Source organism: Ranitomeya variabilis, chromosome 6 (assembly GCF_051348905.1).
Source record: "Ranitomeya variabilis isolate aRanVar5 chromosome 6, aRanVar5.hap1, whole genome shotgun sequence".
In the NCBI taxonomy this organism is placed as follows: Eukaryota; Metazoa; Chordata; class Amphibia; order Anura; family Dendrobatidae; genus Ranitomeya; species Ranitomeya variabilis.
The window spans coordinates 571,340,018-571,357,784 of record NC_135237.1 but is presented as its reverse complement, the minus strand read 5'-3'; the positions used below and the strand labels follow the sequence as shown (position 1 = coordinate 571,357,784).

The window sequence follows — 17,767 nt, the reverse complement described above, 5'->3', positions numbered from 1 at the left end:
GATTTCGTGGTCTCGTACCTGCCTGGTTCGAAGAACGTGAAAGCTGATGCTCTTTCTAGGAGTTTTGTGCCTGACTCTCTGGGAGTTTCAGAGCCGGCTGGTATCCTCAGAGAGGGAGTGATTTTGTCTGCCATTTCCCCAGATTTGCGACGAGTGCTGCAGAAATTTCAGGCGGATAGACCTGACCGTTGCCCACCAGAGAGACTGTTTGTCCCGGATAGATGGACCAGCAGAGTTATTTCCGAGGTTCATTCTTCGGTGTTGGCAGGCCATCCTGGGATTTTTGGTACAAGAGATTTGGTGGCTAGGTCCTTCTGGTGGCCTTCCTTGTCGCGGGATGTGCGTTCCTTTGTGCAGTCCTGTGGGATTTGTGCTCGGGCTAAGCCTTGCTGTTCTCGTGCCAGCGGTTTGCTTTTGCCTTTGCCTGTCCCGAAAAGGCCTTGGACGCACATTTCCATGGATTTTATTTCGGATCTTCCAGTCTCTCAGAGAATGTCGGTCATCTGGGTGGTGTGTGATCGTTTTTCCAAAATGGTCCATTTGGTGCCCTTGCCTAAGTTGCCTTCCTCCTCCGATTTGGTTCCTCTATTTTTTCAGAATGTGGTTCTCTTGCACGGCATCCCTGAAAATATTGTGTCTGACAGAGGATCCCAGTTTGTGTCCAGATTTTGGCGGATCTTTTGTGCTAAGATGGGCATTGATTTGTCTTTTTCGTCGGCCTTCCATCCTCAGACGAATGGCCAAACCGAGCGAACTAATCAGACCTTGGAAACTTATTTAAGATGTTTTGTTTCTGCTGATCAGGATGATTGGGTGACGTTTTTGCCATTGGCCGAGTTTGCCCTTAATAATCGGGCTAGTTCTGCTACTTTGGTTTCGCCTTTTTTCTGCAATTCTGGTTTTCATCCTCGTTTTTCCTCGGGTCAGGTTGAGCCTTCTGACTGTCCTGTCCTGTCTGTGGTGGATAGGTTGCAACAGATTTGGAACTATGTGGTGGACAATTTGAAGTTGTCACAGGAGAAGGCTCAGCGCTTTGCCAACCGCCGTCGCGGTGTGGGTCCCCGACTTCTTGTTGGGGATTTGGTATGGCTGTCTTCTCGGTATGTTCCTATGAAGGTTTCCTCTCCTAAATTCAAGCCTCGCTTCATCGGTCCTTATAAGATTTTGGAAATCCTTAACCCAGTGTCATTTCGTTTGGATCTCCCAGCGTCGTTTGCCATTCATAATGTGTTCCATAGGTCTTTGTTGCGGAGGTATGTGGTGCCTGTGGTTCCTTCTGTTGAACCCCCTGCTCCGGTGCTGGTTGAGGGCGAATTGGAGTACGTGGTGGAGAAGATCTTGGATTCTCGTATTTCTAGACGGAGGCTTCAGTATTTGGTTAAGTGGAAGGGCTATGGTCAGGAGGATAATTCCTGGGTTGTCGCCTCTGATGTTCATGCGGCCGATTTGGTTCATGCCTTCCATGTGGCTCATCCTGATCGCCCTGGGGGTTTTGATGAGGGTTCGGTGACCCCTCCTCAAGGGGGGGTACTGTTGTGAACTCTGTTTTTGGGCTCCCTCTTGTGGTCACAACTGGTACTGTGCGAGTGCTGTCTTTGGGCTCCCTCTGGTGGTTCTTTGTGTCATTCTGCAGGTCTGAGGCTGATCAGCTGTCTCGTTATCTGTTAGCTGGTTTCCTATTTAGTTCACCTGGACTCTCAGTTGTTGCCTGCTGTCAATGTCTTCAGTGCTATTTTGGAGCTCTCCTGCAGTCCTTCGTTATCAGTCTCTTCAAGAGAAGCTAAGTTTTGCTTGGTTCATTTTTTGACCATCAGTGGTCATATGTTTCTTGGTTTATTTTTTGTTTCTTGCCCAGCTTGCTAATATGTGATTTCCTTGCTTGCTGGTAGCTCTAGGGGGCTGAGTTTCTCCCCTCACACCGTTAGTTGGTGTGGGGGTTCTTGTATTCTCAGCGTGGATATTTTGCATAGGGTTTTTTACTGACCGCACAGTTCCCTATCTGTCTTCTGCTATCTAGTATTAGCGGGCCTCATTTGCTGAATCTGTTTTCACTCCTACGTTTGTGTTTTCCCCTTACCTCACCGTTATTATTTGTTGGGGGCTTCCTATATCTTTGGGATGATTTCTCTTGAGGCAAGTGAGGTCTTACTTTCCCTCCAGGAGTAGATAGTTTCTCAGGCTGCGTCGAGACGTCCAGGATTTTAGGCACGTTCACCGGCTACCTTTAGTGTTTTGGTTAGGATCAGGTTTGCGGTCAGTCCAGTTTCCACCTCCCTAGAGCTCGTGTCTATGTTCATAAACTTAGCTAGTCCGTTTTGTGATCCTCAGCCACTAGGATCATAACACAGCATATAATGTGCACAGTCCATGAAGACCACCTTACCTGGTCTCAAAGGCTTTTCACCGTGTTTATGTCTCCTCTCAGCTGATGTGCGGGGCTGGGCGTCCTCCATCATGACGTCCTCGTACAGATCCTTGTGTCCTTCTAGATACTCCCACTCCTCCAAGGAGAAATAGAGGGTGACGTCCTGACACCTTACAGGAACCTGACAGACAATGATATCGTCATTACCCAGAATCCTCCAGTGTCGGTCCCGTATAATATCCCAGCAGTCACCTCTCTGGTCAGCAGCTCAATGATCTTATTGGTCAGTTCTAGGATCTTCTTCTTGCTCCTCACACGTATCGGGAAGTGTGGGGGAGGATCTGTGATGAGGCTCCGCCTCCTGCCCCGCCCTCCTGACTCATGGCTGCCGGGAGTCACACAGTCACTTGTCGTCTTCTTCACTATTGTGTAGTCCTGTGTATGGAGAGACGCTAATAAATATCATTATCTGCACTATATAATATCACATGAAACTTCTAGAGGATTATATTCTTCCTCCTTTCACCCAAATTTCCCACATTAATTGTCAACCTAGGTCTGGAGATTCCTCCACTATCCTTACTGGCATCGTGAAATGGTCCGGACCCTCCTACAGACCAATCTCGTTAGTCATATTTCCCCCAATCATCTGATCTTCATTGGGTAAAACAACTCGCATTAAAAATCTACAGTGGGTGAAAAAAAGTATATCGTCAGTGACCAATTGTGCAAGTTCTCCCACTTATAAAGATGAGAGAGGCCTGTAAGCGACATCATAGGTAGACCACAACTATGAGAGTCACAATGAGAAAACAAATCCAGAAAATCACCTTGTCTGATTTGTCAAGATTTATTTAGCAAAATATAGTGGGAAAATAAGTATTTGGTCACCTAAAACATGCAAGATTTCTGGCTCTCACAGACCTGTAACTTCTTCTTTAAGAGTCTCCTCTTTCCTCCACTCATTACCTGTAGTAATGGCACCTGTTTAAACTTGTTATCAGTATAAAAAGACACCTGTGCACACCCTCAAACAGTCTGACTCCAAACTCCACTATGGTGAAGACCAAAGAGCTGACAAAGGACACCAGAAACAAAATTGTAGCCCTGCACCAGGCTGGGAAGACTGAATCTGCAATAGCCAACCAGCTTGGAGTGAAGAAATCAACAGTGGGAGCAATAATTAGAAAATGGAAGACATACAAGACCACTGATAATCTCCCTTGATCTGGGGCTCAACGCAAGATCTCACCCGTGGGGTCAAAATGATCACAAGAACGGTGAGCAAAAATCCCAGAACCACACGGGGGGGATCTAGTGAATGACCTGCATAGAGCTGGGACCACTGTAACAAAGGCTACCATCAGTAACACACTACGCCACCAGGGACTCAGATCCTGCAGTGCCAGACGTGTCCCCCTGCTTAAGCCAATACATGTCCGGGCCCGTCTGAAGTTTGCTAGAGAGCATTTGGATTATCCAGAAGGGTATTGGAGAATGTCCTATGGTCTGATGAAACCAAAGTAGACCTGTTTGGTAGAAACAAAACTAGTCGTGTTTGGGAGGAGACAGAATGCTCAGTTGAATCCAAAGAACACCATACCTACTGTGAAGCATGGGGGTGGCAACATTATGCTTTGGGGCTGTTTCTCTGCAAAGGGACCAGAACGACTGATCTGTGTACATGAAAGAATGAATGGGGCCATGTATCATGAGATTTTGAGTGCAAACATCCTTCCATCAGCAAGGGCATTGAAGATGAAATGTGGATGGGTCTTTCAGCATGATAATGATCCCAAGCACAGCACCAGGGCAATGAAGGAGTGGCTTCATAAGAAGCATATGAAGGTCCTGGAGTGGCCTAGCCAGTCTCCAGATCTCAACCCCAGAGAAAACCTTTGGAGGGAGTTGAAAGTCCGTGTTGCCCAGCGACAGGCCCAAAACATCACTGCTCTAGAGGAGATCTGCATGGAGGAATGGGCCAACATACCAACAACAGTGTGTGGCAACCTTGTGAAGACTTGCAGAAAACGTTTCACCTCTGTCACTGCCAACAAAGGATATATAACAAAATATTGAGATGAACTTTTGTTAAAGACCAATGTCATGATTCTCAATGGCGAGAGAACATAGCCCAGCATATATGAGAACTAGCTCTTGGAAGATGGAAACTATACTGACCATGAACTAAACCTGCCGCACAACTAGAAGTGGCCGGGTAGCATGCCTACGTTTTTTTATCCCTAGATGCCCAGCGCCAGCCGGAGAACTACCTAATCCTTGCAGAGGAAAAGACAGTCCTGGCTCACCTCTAGAGAAATTTTCCCAAAAGGCAGACAGAGGCCCCCACATATATTGGCGGTGATTTAAGATGAAATGACAAACGTAGTATGAAAATAGGTTTAGCAAAATCGAGGTCCGCTTACTAGATAGCATGAAGACAGAAAGGGCACTTTCATGGTCAGCAGAAAACCCTATCAAAACACCATCCAGAAATTACTTTAAGACTCTAGCATTAACTCATAACACCAGAGTGGCAATTTCCGCTCACAAGAGCTTTCCAGACACAGTAACGAAACAGCAGCTGTGAACAGGAACAAAATGCAAAAACACACAAGGACAAAAGTCCAACTTAGCTGGGAGTTGTCTAGTAGCAGGAACATGCACAGAAAGGCTACTGATTACATTGTTGACCGGCAAGAAACTGACAGAGGAGCAAGGTTATATAGCGACTCCCACATCCTGATAGGAGCAGGTGAACAGAGGGGATGATGCACACAAGTTAAATTCCACAAGTGGCCACCGGGGGAGCCCAGAATCCAATTTCACAACAGTACCCCCCCCCTCAAGGAGGGGGCACCGAACCCTCACCAGAACCACCAGGGCGATCAGGATGAGCCCTATGAAAGGCACGGACAAGATCGGAGGCATGAACATCAGAGGCAGTGACCCAAGAATTATCCTCCTGACCGTATCCCTTCCATTTGACCAGATACTGGAGTTTCCGTCTGGAAACATGAGAGTCCAAGATCTTTTCCACAACGTATTCCAACTCACCCTCAACCAACACCGGAGCAGGAGGCTCAACGGAAGGCACAGCTGGTACCTCATACCTGCGCAACAATGACCGATGAAAAACATTATGAATCGAAAAGGATGCAGGGAGGTCCAAACGGAAGGACACAGGGTTAAGAATCTCCAATATCTTGTACGGGCCGATGAACCGAGGCTTAAACTTAGGAGAAGAAACCCTCATAGGGACAAAACGAGAAGACAACCACACCAAGTCCCCAACACAAAGCCGAGGACCAACACGACGACGGCGGTTGGCAAAAAGCTGAGTCTTCTCCTGGGACAACTTCAAATTGTCCACCACCTGCCCCCAAATCTGATGCAACCTCTCCACCACAGCATCCACTCCAGGACAATCCGAAGATTCCACTTGACCGGAGGAAAATCGAGGATGAAACCCCGAATTACAGAAAAACGGGGACACCAAGGTGGCAGAGCTGGCCCGATTATTGAGGGCGAACTCCGCCAAAGGCAAAAAAGCAACCCAATCATCCTGATCCGCAGACACAAAACACCTCAAATATGTCTCCAAGGTCTGATTAGTCCGCTCGGTCTGGCCATTAGTCTGAGGATGGAAAGCAGACGAAAAAGACAAATCTATGCCCATCCTAGCACAGAATGCCCGCCAAAATCTAGACACGAATTGGGTCCCTCTGTCAGAAACGATATTCTCCGGAATACCATGCAAACGAACAACATTTTGAAAAAACAGAGGAACCAACTCGGAAGAAGAAGGCAACTTAGGCAAGGGAACCAGATGGACCATCTTAGAGAAACGGTCACACACCACCCAGATGACAGACATCTTCTGAGAAACAGGCAGATCCGAAATAAAATCCATCGAGATGTGCGTCCAAGGCCTCTTCGGGATAGGCAAGGGTAACAACAATCCACTAGCCCGAGAACAACAAGGCTTGGCCCGAGCACAAACGTCACAAGACTGCACAAAGCCTCGCACATCTCGTGACAGGGAAGGCCACCAGAAGGACCTTGCCACCAAATCCCTGGTACCAAAGATTCCAGGATGACCTGCCAATGCAGAAGAATGAACCTCAGAGATGACTCTACTGGTCCAATCATCAGGAACAAACAGTCTACCAGGTGGGCAACGATCAGGTCTATCCGCCTGAAACTCCTGCAAGGCCCGCCGCAGGTCTGGAGAAACGGCAGACAATATCACTCCATCTTTAAGGATACCTGTGGGCTCAGAATCACCAGGGGAGTCAGGCTCAAAACTCCTAGAAAGGGCATCCGCCTTAACATTCTTAGAACCCGGTAGGTAAGACACCACAAAATTAAACCGAGAGAAAAACAACGACCAGCGCGCTTGTCTAGGATTCAGGCGCCTGGCAGACTCAAGGTAAATTAAATTTTTGTGGTCAGTCAATACCACCACCTGATGTCTGGCCCCCTCAAGCCAGTGACGCCACTCCTCAAAAGCCCACTTCATGGCCAAAAGCTCCCGATTCCCAATATCATAATTCCGCTCGGCGGGCGAAAATTTACGGGAAAAAAAAGCACAAGGTCTCATCACGGAGCAGTCGGAACTTCTCTGCGACAACACCGCCCCAGCTCCGATTTCAGAAGCGTCGACCTCAACCTGAAAAGGAAGAGCAACATCAGGCTGACGCAACACTGGGGCGGAAGAAAAGCGGCGCTTGAGCTCCCGAAAGGCCTCCACAGCATCAGGGGACCAATCAGCAACATCAGCACCCTTCTTAGTCAAATCAGTCAATGGTTTTACAACATCAGAAAAACCAGCAATAAATCGACGATAAAAGTTAGCAAAGCCCAAAAATTTCTGAAGACTCTTAAGAGAAGAGGGTTGCGTCCAATCACAAATAGCCTGAACCTTGACAGGATCCATCTCGATGGAAGAGGGGGAAAAAATGTATCCCAAGAAGGAAATCTTCTGAACCCCAAAAACACACTTAGAACCCTTCACACACAAGGAATTAGACCGCAAAACCTGAAAAACCCTCCTGACCTGCTGGACATGAGAGTCCCAGTCATCCGAAAAAATCAGAATATCATCCAGATACACAATCATAAATTTATCCAAATAATCGCGGAAAATGTCATGCATAAAGGACTGGAAGACTGAAGGGGCATTTGAAAGACCAAAAGGCATCACCAAATACTCAAAATGGCCCTCGGGCGTATTAAATGCGGTTTTCCACTCATCCCCCTGCTTGATTCGCACCAAATTATACGCCCCACGGAGATCAATCTTAGAGAACCACTTGGCCCCCTTTATACGAGCAAACAAATCAGTAAGCAGTGGTAACGGATATTGATATTTAACCGTGATTTTATTCAAAAGTCGATAATCAATACACGGCCTCAAAGAGCCGTCTTTCTTAGACACAAAGAAAAAACCGGCTCCTAAGGGAGATGACGAAGGACGAATATGTCCCTTTTCCAAGGACTCCTTTATATATTCTCGCATAGCAGCGTGTTCAGGCACAGACAGATTAAATAAACGACCCTTAGGGTATTTACTACCCGGGATCAAGTCTATGGCACAATCGCACTCCCGGTGCGGAGGTAGTGAACCAACCTTGGGTTCTTCAAAAACGTCACGAAAGTCAGACAAGAATTCAGGAATCTCAGAGGGAATAGATGATGAAATGGAAACCAAAGGTACGTCCCCATGAGTTCCTTTACATCCCCAGCTTAACACAGACATAGCTCTCCAGTCGAGGACTGGGTTATGAGATTGCAGCCATGGCAATCCCAGCACCAAAACATCATGTAGATTATACAGCACCAGAAAGCGAATAACCTCCTGTTGATCCGGATTAACACGCATAGTCACTTGTGTCCAGTATTGTGGTTTATTACTAGCCAATGGGGTGGAGTCAATCCCTTTCAGAGGTATCGGAGCCTCCAATGGCTCCAAATCATACCCACAGCGTTTGGCAAAGGACCAATCCATAAGACTCAAAGCAGCGCCAGTCGACATAGGCGTCCGCGGTAATAGATGACAAAGAACAAATCAGGGTCACAGATAGAATAAACTTAGACTGTAAAGTGCTAATTGAAACAGACTTGTCAGGCTTCTTAGTACGCTTAAAGCATGCTGATATAACATGAGTTGAATCACCACAATAGAAGCACAACCCATTTTTTCGTCTAAAATTCTGCCGCTCGCTTCTGGACAGAATTCTATCACATTGCATATTTTCTGGCGTTTTCTCAGTAGACACCGCCAAATGGTGCACAGGTTTGCGCTCCCGCAGACGCCTATCGATCTGAATAGCCATCGTCATGGACTCATTCAGACTCGCAGGCACAGGGAACCCCACCATAACATCCTTAATGGCATCAGAGAGACCTTCTCTGAAAATCGCCGCCAGGGCGCACTCATTCCACTGAGTAAGCACAGACCATTTGCGGAATTTTTGGCAGTATATTTCAGCTTCATCTTGCCCCTGAGACAAGGACATCAAGGCCTTTTCCGCCTGAAGCTCTAAATGAGGTTCCTCATAAAGCAACCCCAAGGCCAGAAAAAACGCATCCACATTGAGCAACGCAGGATCCCCTGGTGCCAATGCAAAAGCCCAGTCTTGAGGGTCGCCCCGGAGCAAGGAAATTACAATCCTGACCTGCTGTGCAGGGTCTCCGGCAGAGCGAGACTTCAGGGACAAAAACAATTTGCAATTATTTTTAAAATTTTGAAAGTGAGATCTATTCCCCGAGAAGAATTCAGGCAAAGGAATTCTAGGCTCAGACATAGGTGCATGAACAACAAAATCTTGCAAATTTTGTACCTTTGTGGCGAGATTATTCAAACCTGTAGCTACACTCTGAAGATCCATTTGAAACAGGTGAACACAGAGCCATTCAAGGATTAGAAGGAGAGGAAGAGAGGAAGGCTGCAGTATAGGCAGACTAGCAAGTGATTCAATTAAGAGCACACTCAGAACTAGAGGGAAAAAAAAAAATAAAAATTGTAGCAGACTTCTTTTTTCTCTCCTTTCTCAGCCAGTAATTTAACCCTTTTTTTGGCCGGTCAAACTGTCATGATTCTCAATGGCGAGAGAACATAGCCCAGCATATATGAGAACTAGCTCTTGGAAGATGGAAACTATACTGACCATGAACTAAACCTGCCGCACAACTAGAAGTGGCCGGGTAGCATGCCTACGTTTTTTTATCCCTAGATGCCCAGCGCCAGCCGGAGAACTACCTAATCCTTGCAGAGGAAAAGACAGTCCTGGCTCACCTCTAGAGAAATTTTCCCAAAAGGCAGACAGAGGCCCCCACATATATTGGCGGTGATTTAAGATGAAATGACAAACGTAGTATGAAAATAGGTTTAGCAAAATCGAGGTCCGCTTACTAGATAGCATGAAGACAGAAAGGGCACTTTCATGGTCAGCAGAAAACCCTATCAAAACACCATCCAGAAATTACTTTAAGACTCTAGCATTAACTCATAACACCAGAGTGGCAATTTCCGCTCACAAGAGCTTTCCAGACACAGTAACGAAACAGCAGCTGTGAACAGGAACAAAATGCAAAAACACACAAGGACAAAAGTCCAACTTAGCTGGGAGTTGTCTAGTAGCAGGAACATGCAAAGAAAGGCTTCTGATTACATTGTTGACCGGCAAGAAACTGACAGAGGAGCAAGGTTATATAGCGACTCCCACATCCTGAAAGGAGCAGGTGAACAGAGGGGATGATGCACACAAGTTAAATTCCACAAGTGGCCACCGGGGGAGCCCAGAATCCAATTTCACAACAGACCAAATACTTATTTTCCACAATTTGCAAAATAAATCTTCCAAATCAGACCAGGTGATTTTCTGGATTTGTTTTCTCATTTTGACGATCATAGTTGTGTTCTACCCATGATGTCAATTGCAGGTCTCTCTCATCTTTGTAAGTGGGAGACTTGCACAATTGGTGGCTGACTACACACTTTTTTCCACACTGTAAATCTATAACAGGTCTGCAGTAATCTAGGAACCGGAACTTGTAATATTACTGCACCCAGCAAAGACATCCAGGACCCTACTGAACTAAATTCATCATGACCGCTTACTCCGGTTGAGAGCTCACGGATCTTACAGTGAAGAATCCCCTTCTATGTCGGTGTATAAATCCTTTTTACTCTAAATGTGAAGGACGTGTCTGTTATAGTCACAGTCTAATAGCGATAACAAACTACTCAAATGTTTAGCAATAAGACATTGCCTCTGTCCTCGGGGCGAGGGGACGAGAAGGCGAGGGGACGAGAAGGCGAGGTTAAGGGACAGTGGTCGAGAGAGAGGAATCAAGCGAGATCTTTTCTGTCTGTGCTCAGTACAGGACACGATAGTGGATCATCTCCACCATCTTTGGAGCTGGGCCTCAGGACAATTACCAGTTAGCAATAGAGCCCAGAGAGGAGAAAACCAGTGATAACTGTAAAATAAAATTCATATAATAGCTAGAAGTAGGTTTTTCAATTATTCTGAAAGGCTTTCTGAGTGATGATTATATTTTAACAATGCAATAAAGATGATAGAAATTTAGGATTGTTTACCTCTCCGGTCAGCAGGTATATGATCTCCAGGGTGAAGCTTAATAATCTTTTGCTAATTCCACTCCCGTCCTCGTCCATCCTATTTGAAAAGCATGAAAAAACTACAGGTAGTAAGAGGGATCTAGTCCTGCAGACACAAAAGTGCTAAAAAAAAAGAGGCTCCTGATCACTCAGCGGACCAGGTCATGAGTGAGATGGAGACCTGCCATCACTGAGCATTGAGAGAAACAGGTTCTCAGCCTTTACCACAAGGTTAGAGGAAAATTCCCAGAAAGCAGGTCATATTGTCTCTACTTAATTTCTAGCCACAAAACTTGTATTTTACTCATAGACAAGTTTACATCTACCAGCAGGAGTTCTGTTGACTTGCTGATCGCTGGGACTCGCACCACTTGGCAGATCAGGGAACCTTTATCCCGGTTACAAGTCAAACACCTGTCTGCCGCTTCACTCATTCACTACGGTGATGCCCAAAGAAGCAGAGCACAATGACTGACAGCCCAATACATTATCAATGGGGCGGTGGTAGAGCATGCAGCTCGGTATCGGTTCCAGCAGTGGAAAACAGAACGATCGGCAAGTGATCACCTATTCCAGAGATACAGTGTTTCATTGCAGCCATTTGGTAAATTCCAAAAAGTTCATTTTTCCTCATTAATGTACACTCTGCACCCCATCTTGACTGAAAAAAAAAACAGAAATATAGAAATTTTTGCAAATTTATTAAAAAAGAAAAACTGAAATATCACCTGGTCATAAGTATTCAGACCCTTTGCTCAGACACTCATATTTGAGTCACATGCTGGTACTCTCCATTCTGCCACCTCTCCTCCTTCTACCACCTCCTGTCCCAGGCCCTGCCACCCCCTTTATTGACAACTTCCCCACCTGGCTACTTCAGTTTATTAATTTATTTTACTCACTTATATAGTGCCAATAACTCTACCTCGCTTTACAGACATTATTGGCACTGTCCCCACGCAAACAGAGGAAGAACATACAAACTCCTTGCAATGTTGTCCATGGTGGAACTTAAACCCAGGACTCCAGTGCTGCACTGCTACCCACTGAGCCACTGTGCTGCCCACCATCATCATGGCCGATTTCAACATCTCCATTGACACCCACCAGTCGGCAGCCTCCAAACTCTTGGCACTTGCTTCATCCTTTGGTCTCACGCATTGGTCCTCCACCACCCACACAGATGGACAAAAGTTTTGTTTTTTTGCACCAGAAATTGACCCCAAACTCCATATAGGTCAATGGAGACCCAAACTAAAATGGTCATGGTAAAAGCTAGTGGACTGCAAGAGGAAGCAAAATGGGGTAAGAGGAGGACAATTGCCATGCAAACAAACGTGACTTAAAATACATAAAACACAGAATAAAAATAATAATCTTGAACCAAGAGGCGGAGGTCCAAGGGAAGGAGTGGCGCAGTGCCTTGTGTGTGTTTACTGTACTTGTTAATAAATACATTTTTAAAAATGTCATGCGGTCCCCCTATTTTCATAAGCAGCCAAGGGAAAGCAGACAGTCATGAGCTGGTCTTATTATGCTGGGAAGGGGCCAATATCCTTGACCATCAGTCTACTAAAATCAGTCCCCAGCTGTCTCCTTTGCATTTGCTGAATATTAAAGTTAGGAGGACCAGACTGTGGAAAAATGGAGAAATGTTTGGACCAGAGCAGCAAAGACTGCATTTCATACAAAGAAAATCAGTACAAAATCCTCCATCTCTAGTACCATGTGCCTGAATTTTTACATACAGTGGACACATCTATTCCTTGCTTTTGCTGGCGCTGCATCCTGTCTAGAGGTTCTATATTTCACATTATTTGGGACTGCCCACTGATTCAGCCATTCTGGGTGATAGACCAAGTCCAACTCCTCACCATGCAAGTTTTTGGAGTTGATCTCCCATTAAGTCCTTAGCGCTTTCTATCAAATATTTTCCCCGAATCCATATCCAAGAGATCCATTAGACTGCTTTTACATATGTTAACAGCAGAACGCTGTGTGATTGCCTACAATACGAAGCAAACCTCTCCACCATCCCAACTAGATCTATATTTATCAGGAACTTTAAATACCGGGCAGCTCTTAATGACAATACTGTAGATAATCACCTCCGTCCTCCTCCTGACAGGAATAATACACAGCGATAATCACCTCCGTCCTCCTGACAGGAGTAATACACAGCGATAATCACCTCCGTCCTCCTCCTGACAGGAGTAATACACAGCGATAATCACCTCCGTCCTCCTCCTGACAGGAGTAATACACAGCGATAATCACCTCCGTCCTCCTCCTGACAGGAGTAATACACAGCGATAATCACCTCCGTCCTCCTCCTCCTGACAGGAGTAATACACAGCGATAATCACCTCCGTCCTCCTCCTGACAGGAGTAATACACAGCGATAATCACCTCCGTCCTCCTCCTGACAGGAGTAATACACAGCGATAATCACCTCCGTCTCCTCCTGACAGGAGTAATACACAGCGATAATCACCTCCGTCCTCCTCCTGACAGGAGTAATACACAGCGATAATCACCTCCGTCTCCTCCTGACAGGAGTAATACACAGCGATAATCACCTCCGTCCTCCTCCTGACAGGAGTAATACACAGCGATAATCACCTCCGTCTCCTCCTGACAGGAGTAATACACAGCGATAATCACCTCCGTCTCCTCCTGACAGGAGTAATACACAGCGATAATCACCTCCGTCCTCCTCCTCCTGACAGGAGTAATACACAGCGATAATCACCTCCGTCCTCCTGACAGGAGTAATACACAGCGATAATCACCTCCGTCCTCCTCCTGACAGGAGTAATACACAGCGATAATCACCTCCGTCCTCCTCCTGACAGGAGTAATACACAGCGATAATCACCTCCGTCCTCCTCCTGACAGGAGTAATACACAGCGATAATCACCTCCGTCCTCCTCCTCCTGACAGGAGTAATACACAGCGATAATCACCTCCGTCCTCCTCCTGACAGGAGTAATACACAGCAATAATCACCTCCGTCCTCCTCCTCCTGACAGGAGCAATACACAGCGATAATCACCTCCGTCCTCCTCCTGACAGGAGTAATACACAGCGATAATCACCTCCGTCCTCCTCCTGACAGGAGTAATACACAGCGATAATCACCTCCGTCCTCCTCCTGACAGGAGTAATACACAGCGATAATCACCTCCGTCCTCCTCCTGACAGGAGTAATACACAGCGATAATCACCTCCGTCCTCCTCCTGACAGGAGTAATACACAGAGATAATCACCTCCGTCCTCCTCCTTACAGGAGTAATACACAGCGATAATCACCTCCGTCTCCTCCTCCTGACAGGAGTAATACACAGCGATAATCACCTCAGTCCTCCTCCTGACAGGAGTAATACACAGCGATAATCACCTCCGTCCTCCTCCTGACAGGAGTAATACACAGCGATAATCACCTCCGTCCTCCTCCTGACAGGAGTAATACACAGCGATAATCACCTCCGTCCTCCTGACAGGAGTAATACACAGCGATAATCACCTCCGTCCTCCTGACAGGAGTAATACACAGCGATAATCACCTCCGTCCTCCTCCTGACAGGAGTAATACACAGCGATAATCACCTCCGTCCTCCTCCTGACAGGAGTAATACACAGCGATAATCACCTCCGTCCTCCTCCTGACAGGAGTAATACACAGCGATAATCACCTCCGTCCTCCTCCTGACAGGAGTAATACACAGAGATAATCACCTCCGTCCTCCTCCTTACAGGAGTAATACACAGCGATAATCACCTCCGTCTCCTCCTCCTGACAGGAGTAATACACAGCGATAATCACCTCTGTCCTCCTCCTGACAGGAGTAATACACAGCGATAATCACCTCCGTCCTCCTGACAGGAGTAATACACAGCGATAATCACCTCCGTCCTCCTCCTGACAGGAGTAATACACAGCGATAATCACCTCCGTCCTCCTCCTGACAGGAGTAATACACAGCGATAATCACCTCCGTCCTCCTCCTGACAGGAGTAATACACAGCGATAATCACCTCCGTCCTCCTCCTCCTGACAGGAGTAATACACAGCGATAATCACCTCCGTCCTCCTCCTGACAGGAGTAATACACAGCAATAATCACCTCCGTCCTCCTCCTCCTGACAGGAGCAATACACAGCGATAATCACCTCCGTCCTCCTCCTGACAGGAGTAATACACAGCGATAATCACCTCCGTCCTCCTCCTGACAGGAGTAATACACAGCAATAATCACCTCCGTCCTCCTGACAGGAGTAATACACAGCGATAATCACCTCCGTCCTCCTCCTGACAGGAGTAATACACAGCGATAATCACCTCCGTCCTCCTCCTGACAGGAGTAATACACAGCGATAATCACCTCCGTCCTCCTCCTGACAGGAGTAATACACAGCGATAATCACCTCCGTCCTCCTCCTGACAGGAGTCAGGAGTCATACACATGGGAAGAAGGAATCAATATCACCATTACACACTGAACGGGAAACCACTGGGTAAATCTGACAGGGAGAAGGACTTGGAGATCCTAGTTAATGATAAACTTACCTGGAGCAGCCAGTGCCAGGCAGCAGCTGCCAAGGCAAACAGGATCATGGGGTGCATTAAAAGAGGTCTGGATACACATGATGAGAGCATTATACTGCCTCTGTACAAATCCCTAGTTAGACCGCACATGGAGTACTGTGTCCAGTTTTGGGCACCGGTACTCAGGAAGGATATAATGGAACTAGAGAGAGTACAAAGGAGGGCAACAAAATAAATAAAGGGGATGGGAGAACTACAATACCCAGATAGATAAGCGAAATTAGGATTATTTAGTCTAGAAAAAAGACGACTGAGGGGCGATCTAATAACCATGTATAAGTATATAAGGGGACAATACAAATATCTCGCTGAGGATCTGTTTATACCAAGGAAGGTGACGGGCACAAGGGGGCATTCTTTGCGTCTGGAGGAGAGAAGGTTTTACCACCAACATAGAAGAGGATTCTTTACTGTTAGGGCAGTGAGAATCTGGAATTGCTTGCCTGAGGAGGTGGTGATGGCGAACTCAGTCAAGGGGTTCAAGAGAGGCCTGGATGTCTTCCTGGAGCAGAACAATATTGTATCATACAATTATTAGGTTCTGTAGAAGGACGTAGATCTGGGGATTTATTATGATGGAATATAGGAATATAGGCTGAACTGGATGGACAAATGGCTTTTTTCGGCCTTACTATGTTACTATGAGTAATACACAGCGATAATCACCTCCGTCCTCCTCCTGACAGGAGTAATACACAGTGATAATCACCTCCGTCCTCCTCCTGACAGGAGTAATACACAGCGATAATCACCTCCGTCCTCCTCCTGACAGGAGTAATACACAGTGATAATCACCTCCGTCCTCCTCCTGACAGGAGTAATACACAGCGATAATCACCTCCGTCTCCTCCTGACAGGAGTAATACACAGCGATAATCACCTCCGTCTCCTCCTGACAGGAGTAATACACAGAGATAATCACCTCCGTCCTCCTCCTGACAGGAGTAATACACAGCGATAATCACCTCCGTCCTCCTCCTGACAGGAGTAATACACAGCGATAATCACCTCCGTCCTCCTCCTCCTGACAGGAGTAATACACAGCGATAATCACCTCCGTCCTTCTCCTGACAGGAGTAATACACAGAGATAATCACCTCCGTCTCCTCCTGACAGGAGTAATACACAGCGATAATCAACTCCGTCTCCTCCTCCTGACAGGAGTAATACACAGCGATAATCACCTCCGTCCTCCTCCTGACAGGAGTAATACACAGCGATAATCACCTCCGTCCTTCTCCTGACAGGAGTAATACACAGCGATAATCATCTCCGTCTCCTCCTGACAGGAGTAATACACAGCGATAATCACCTCCGTCTCCTCCTGACAGGAGTAATACACAGCGATAATCACCTCCGTCCTCCTCCTGACAGGAGTAATACACAGCGATAATCACCTCCGTCCTCCTCCTGACAGGAGTAATACACAGCGATAATCACCTCCGTCCTCCTCCTGACAGGAGTAATACACAGCGATAATCACCTCCGTCCTCCTCCTGACAGGAGTAATACACAGCGATAATCACCTCCGTCCTCCTCCTGACAGGAGCAATACACAGCGATAATCACCTCCGTCTCCTCATGACAGGAGTAATACACAGCGATAATCACCTCCGTCCTTCTCCTGACAGGAGTAATACACAGCGATAATCACCTCCGTCTCCTCATGACAGGAGTAATATACAGCGATAATCACCTCCGTCCTTCTCCTGACAGGAGTAATACACAGCGATAATCACCTCCGTCCTCCTCCTCCTGACAGGAGTAATACACAGCGATAATCACCTCCGTCTCCTCCTCCTCCTGACAGGAGTAATACACAGCGATAATCACCTCCGTCCTCCTCCTGACAGGAGTAATACACAGCGATAATCACCTCCGTCCTCCTCCTGACAAGAGTAATACACAGCGATAATCACCTCCGTCTCCTCCTGACAGAAGTAATACACAGCGATAATCTCCTCCGTCCTCCTCCTGACAGGAGTAATACACAGCGATAATCACCTCCGTCTCCTCCTGACAGGAGTAATACACAGCAATAATCACCTCCGTCCTCCTCCTCCTGACAGGAGTAATACACAGCGATAATCACCTCCGTCCTCCTCCTGACAGGAGTAATACACAGCGATAATCACCTCCGTCTCCTCCTGACAGGAGTAATA

At 46.8% G+C, this 17,767-nt stretch overlaps 1 protein-coding gene across 2 annotated transcripts in view; it reads right to left on the bottom strand.

Annotated features, from left to right (window-relative positions):
• LOC143783126 (uncharacterized) overlaps window positions 1–17,767 on the bottom strand; it is a 48,512-nt gene that overhangs the window by 20,528 nt on the left and 10,217 nt on the right. For both annotated transcript variants that reach the window (XM_077271415.1, XM_077271416.1), the window contains exons 2-4: window positions 10,974–11,052; window positions 2,618–2,800; window positions 2,384–2,546 (exon numbers count right to left, since the gene is read on the bottom strand). In XM_077271415.1, coding sequence (XP_077127530.1) covers window positions 2,384–2,546; window positions 2,618–2,800; window positions 10,974–11,052 — 425 coding nt within the window. The remainder of the gene's footprint in view (window positions 1–2,383; window positions 2,547–2,617; window positions 2,801–10,973; window positions 11,053–17,767) is intronic.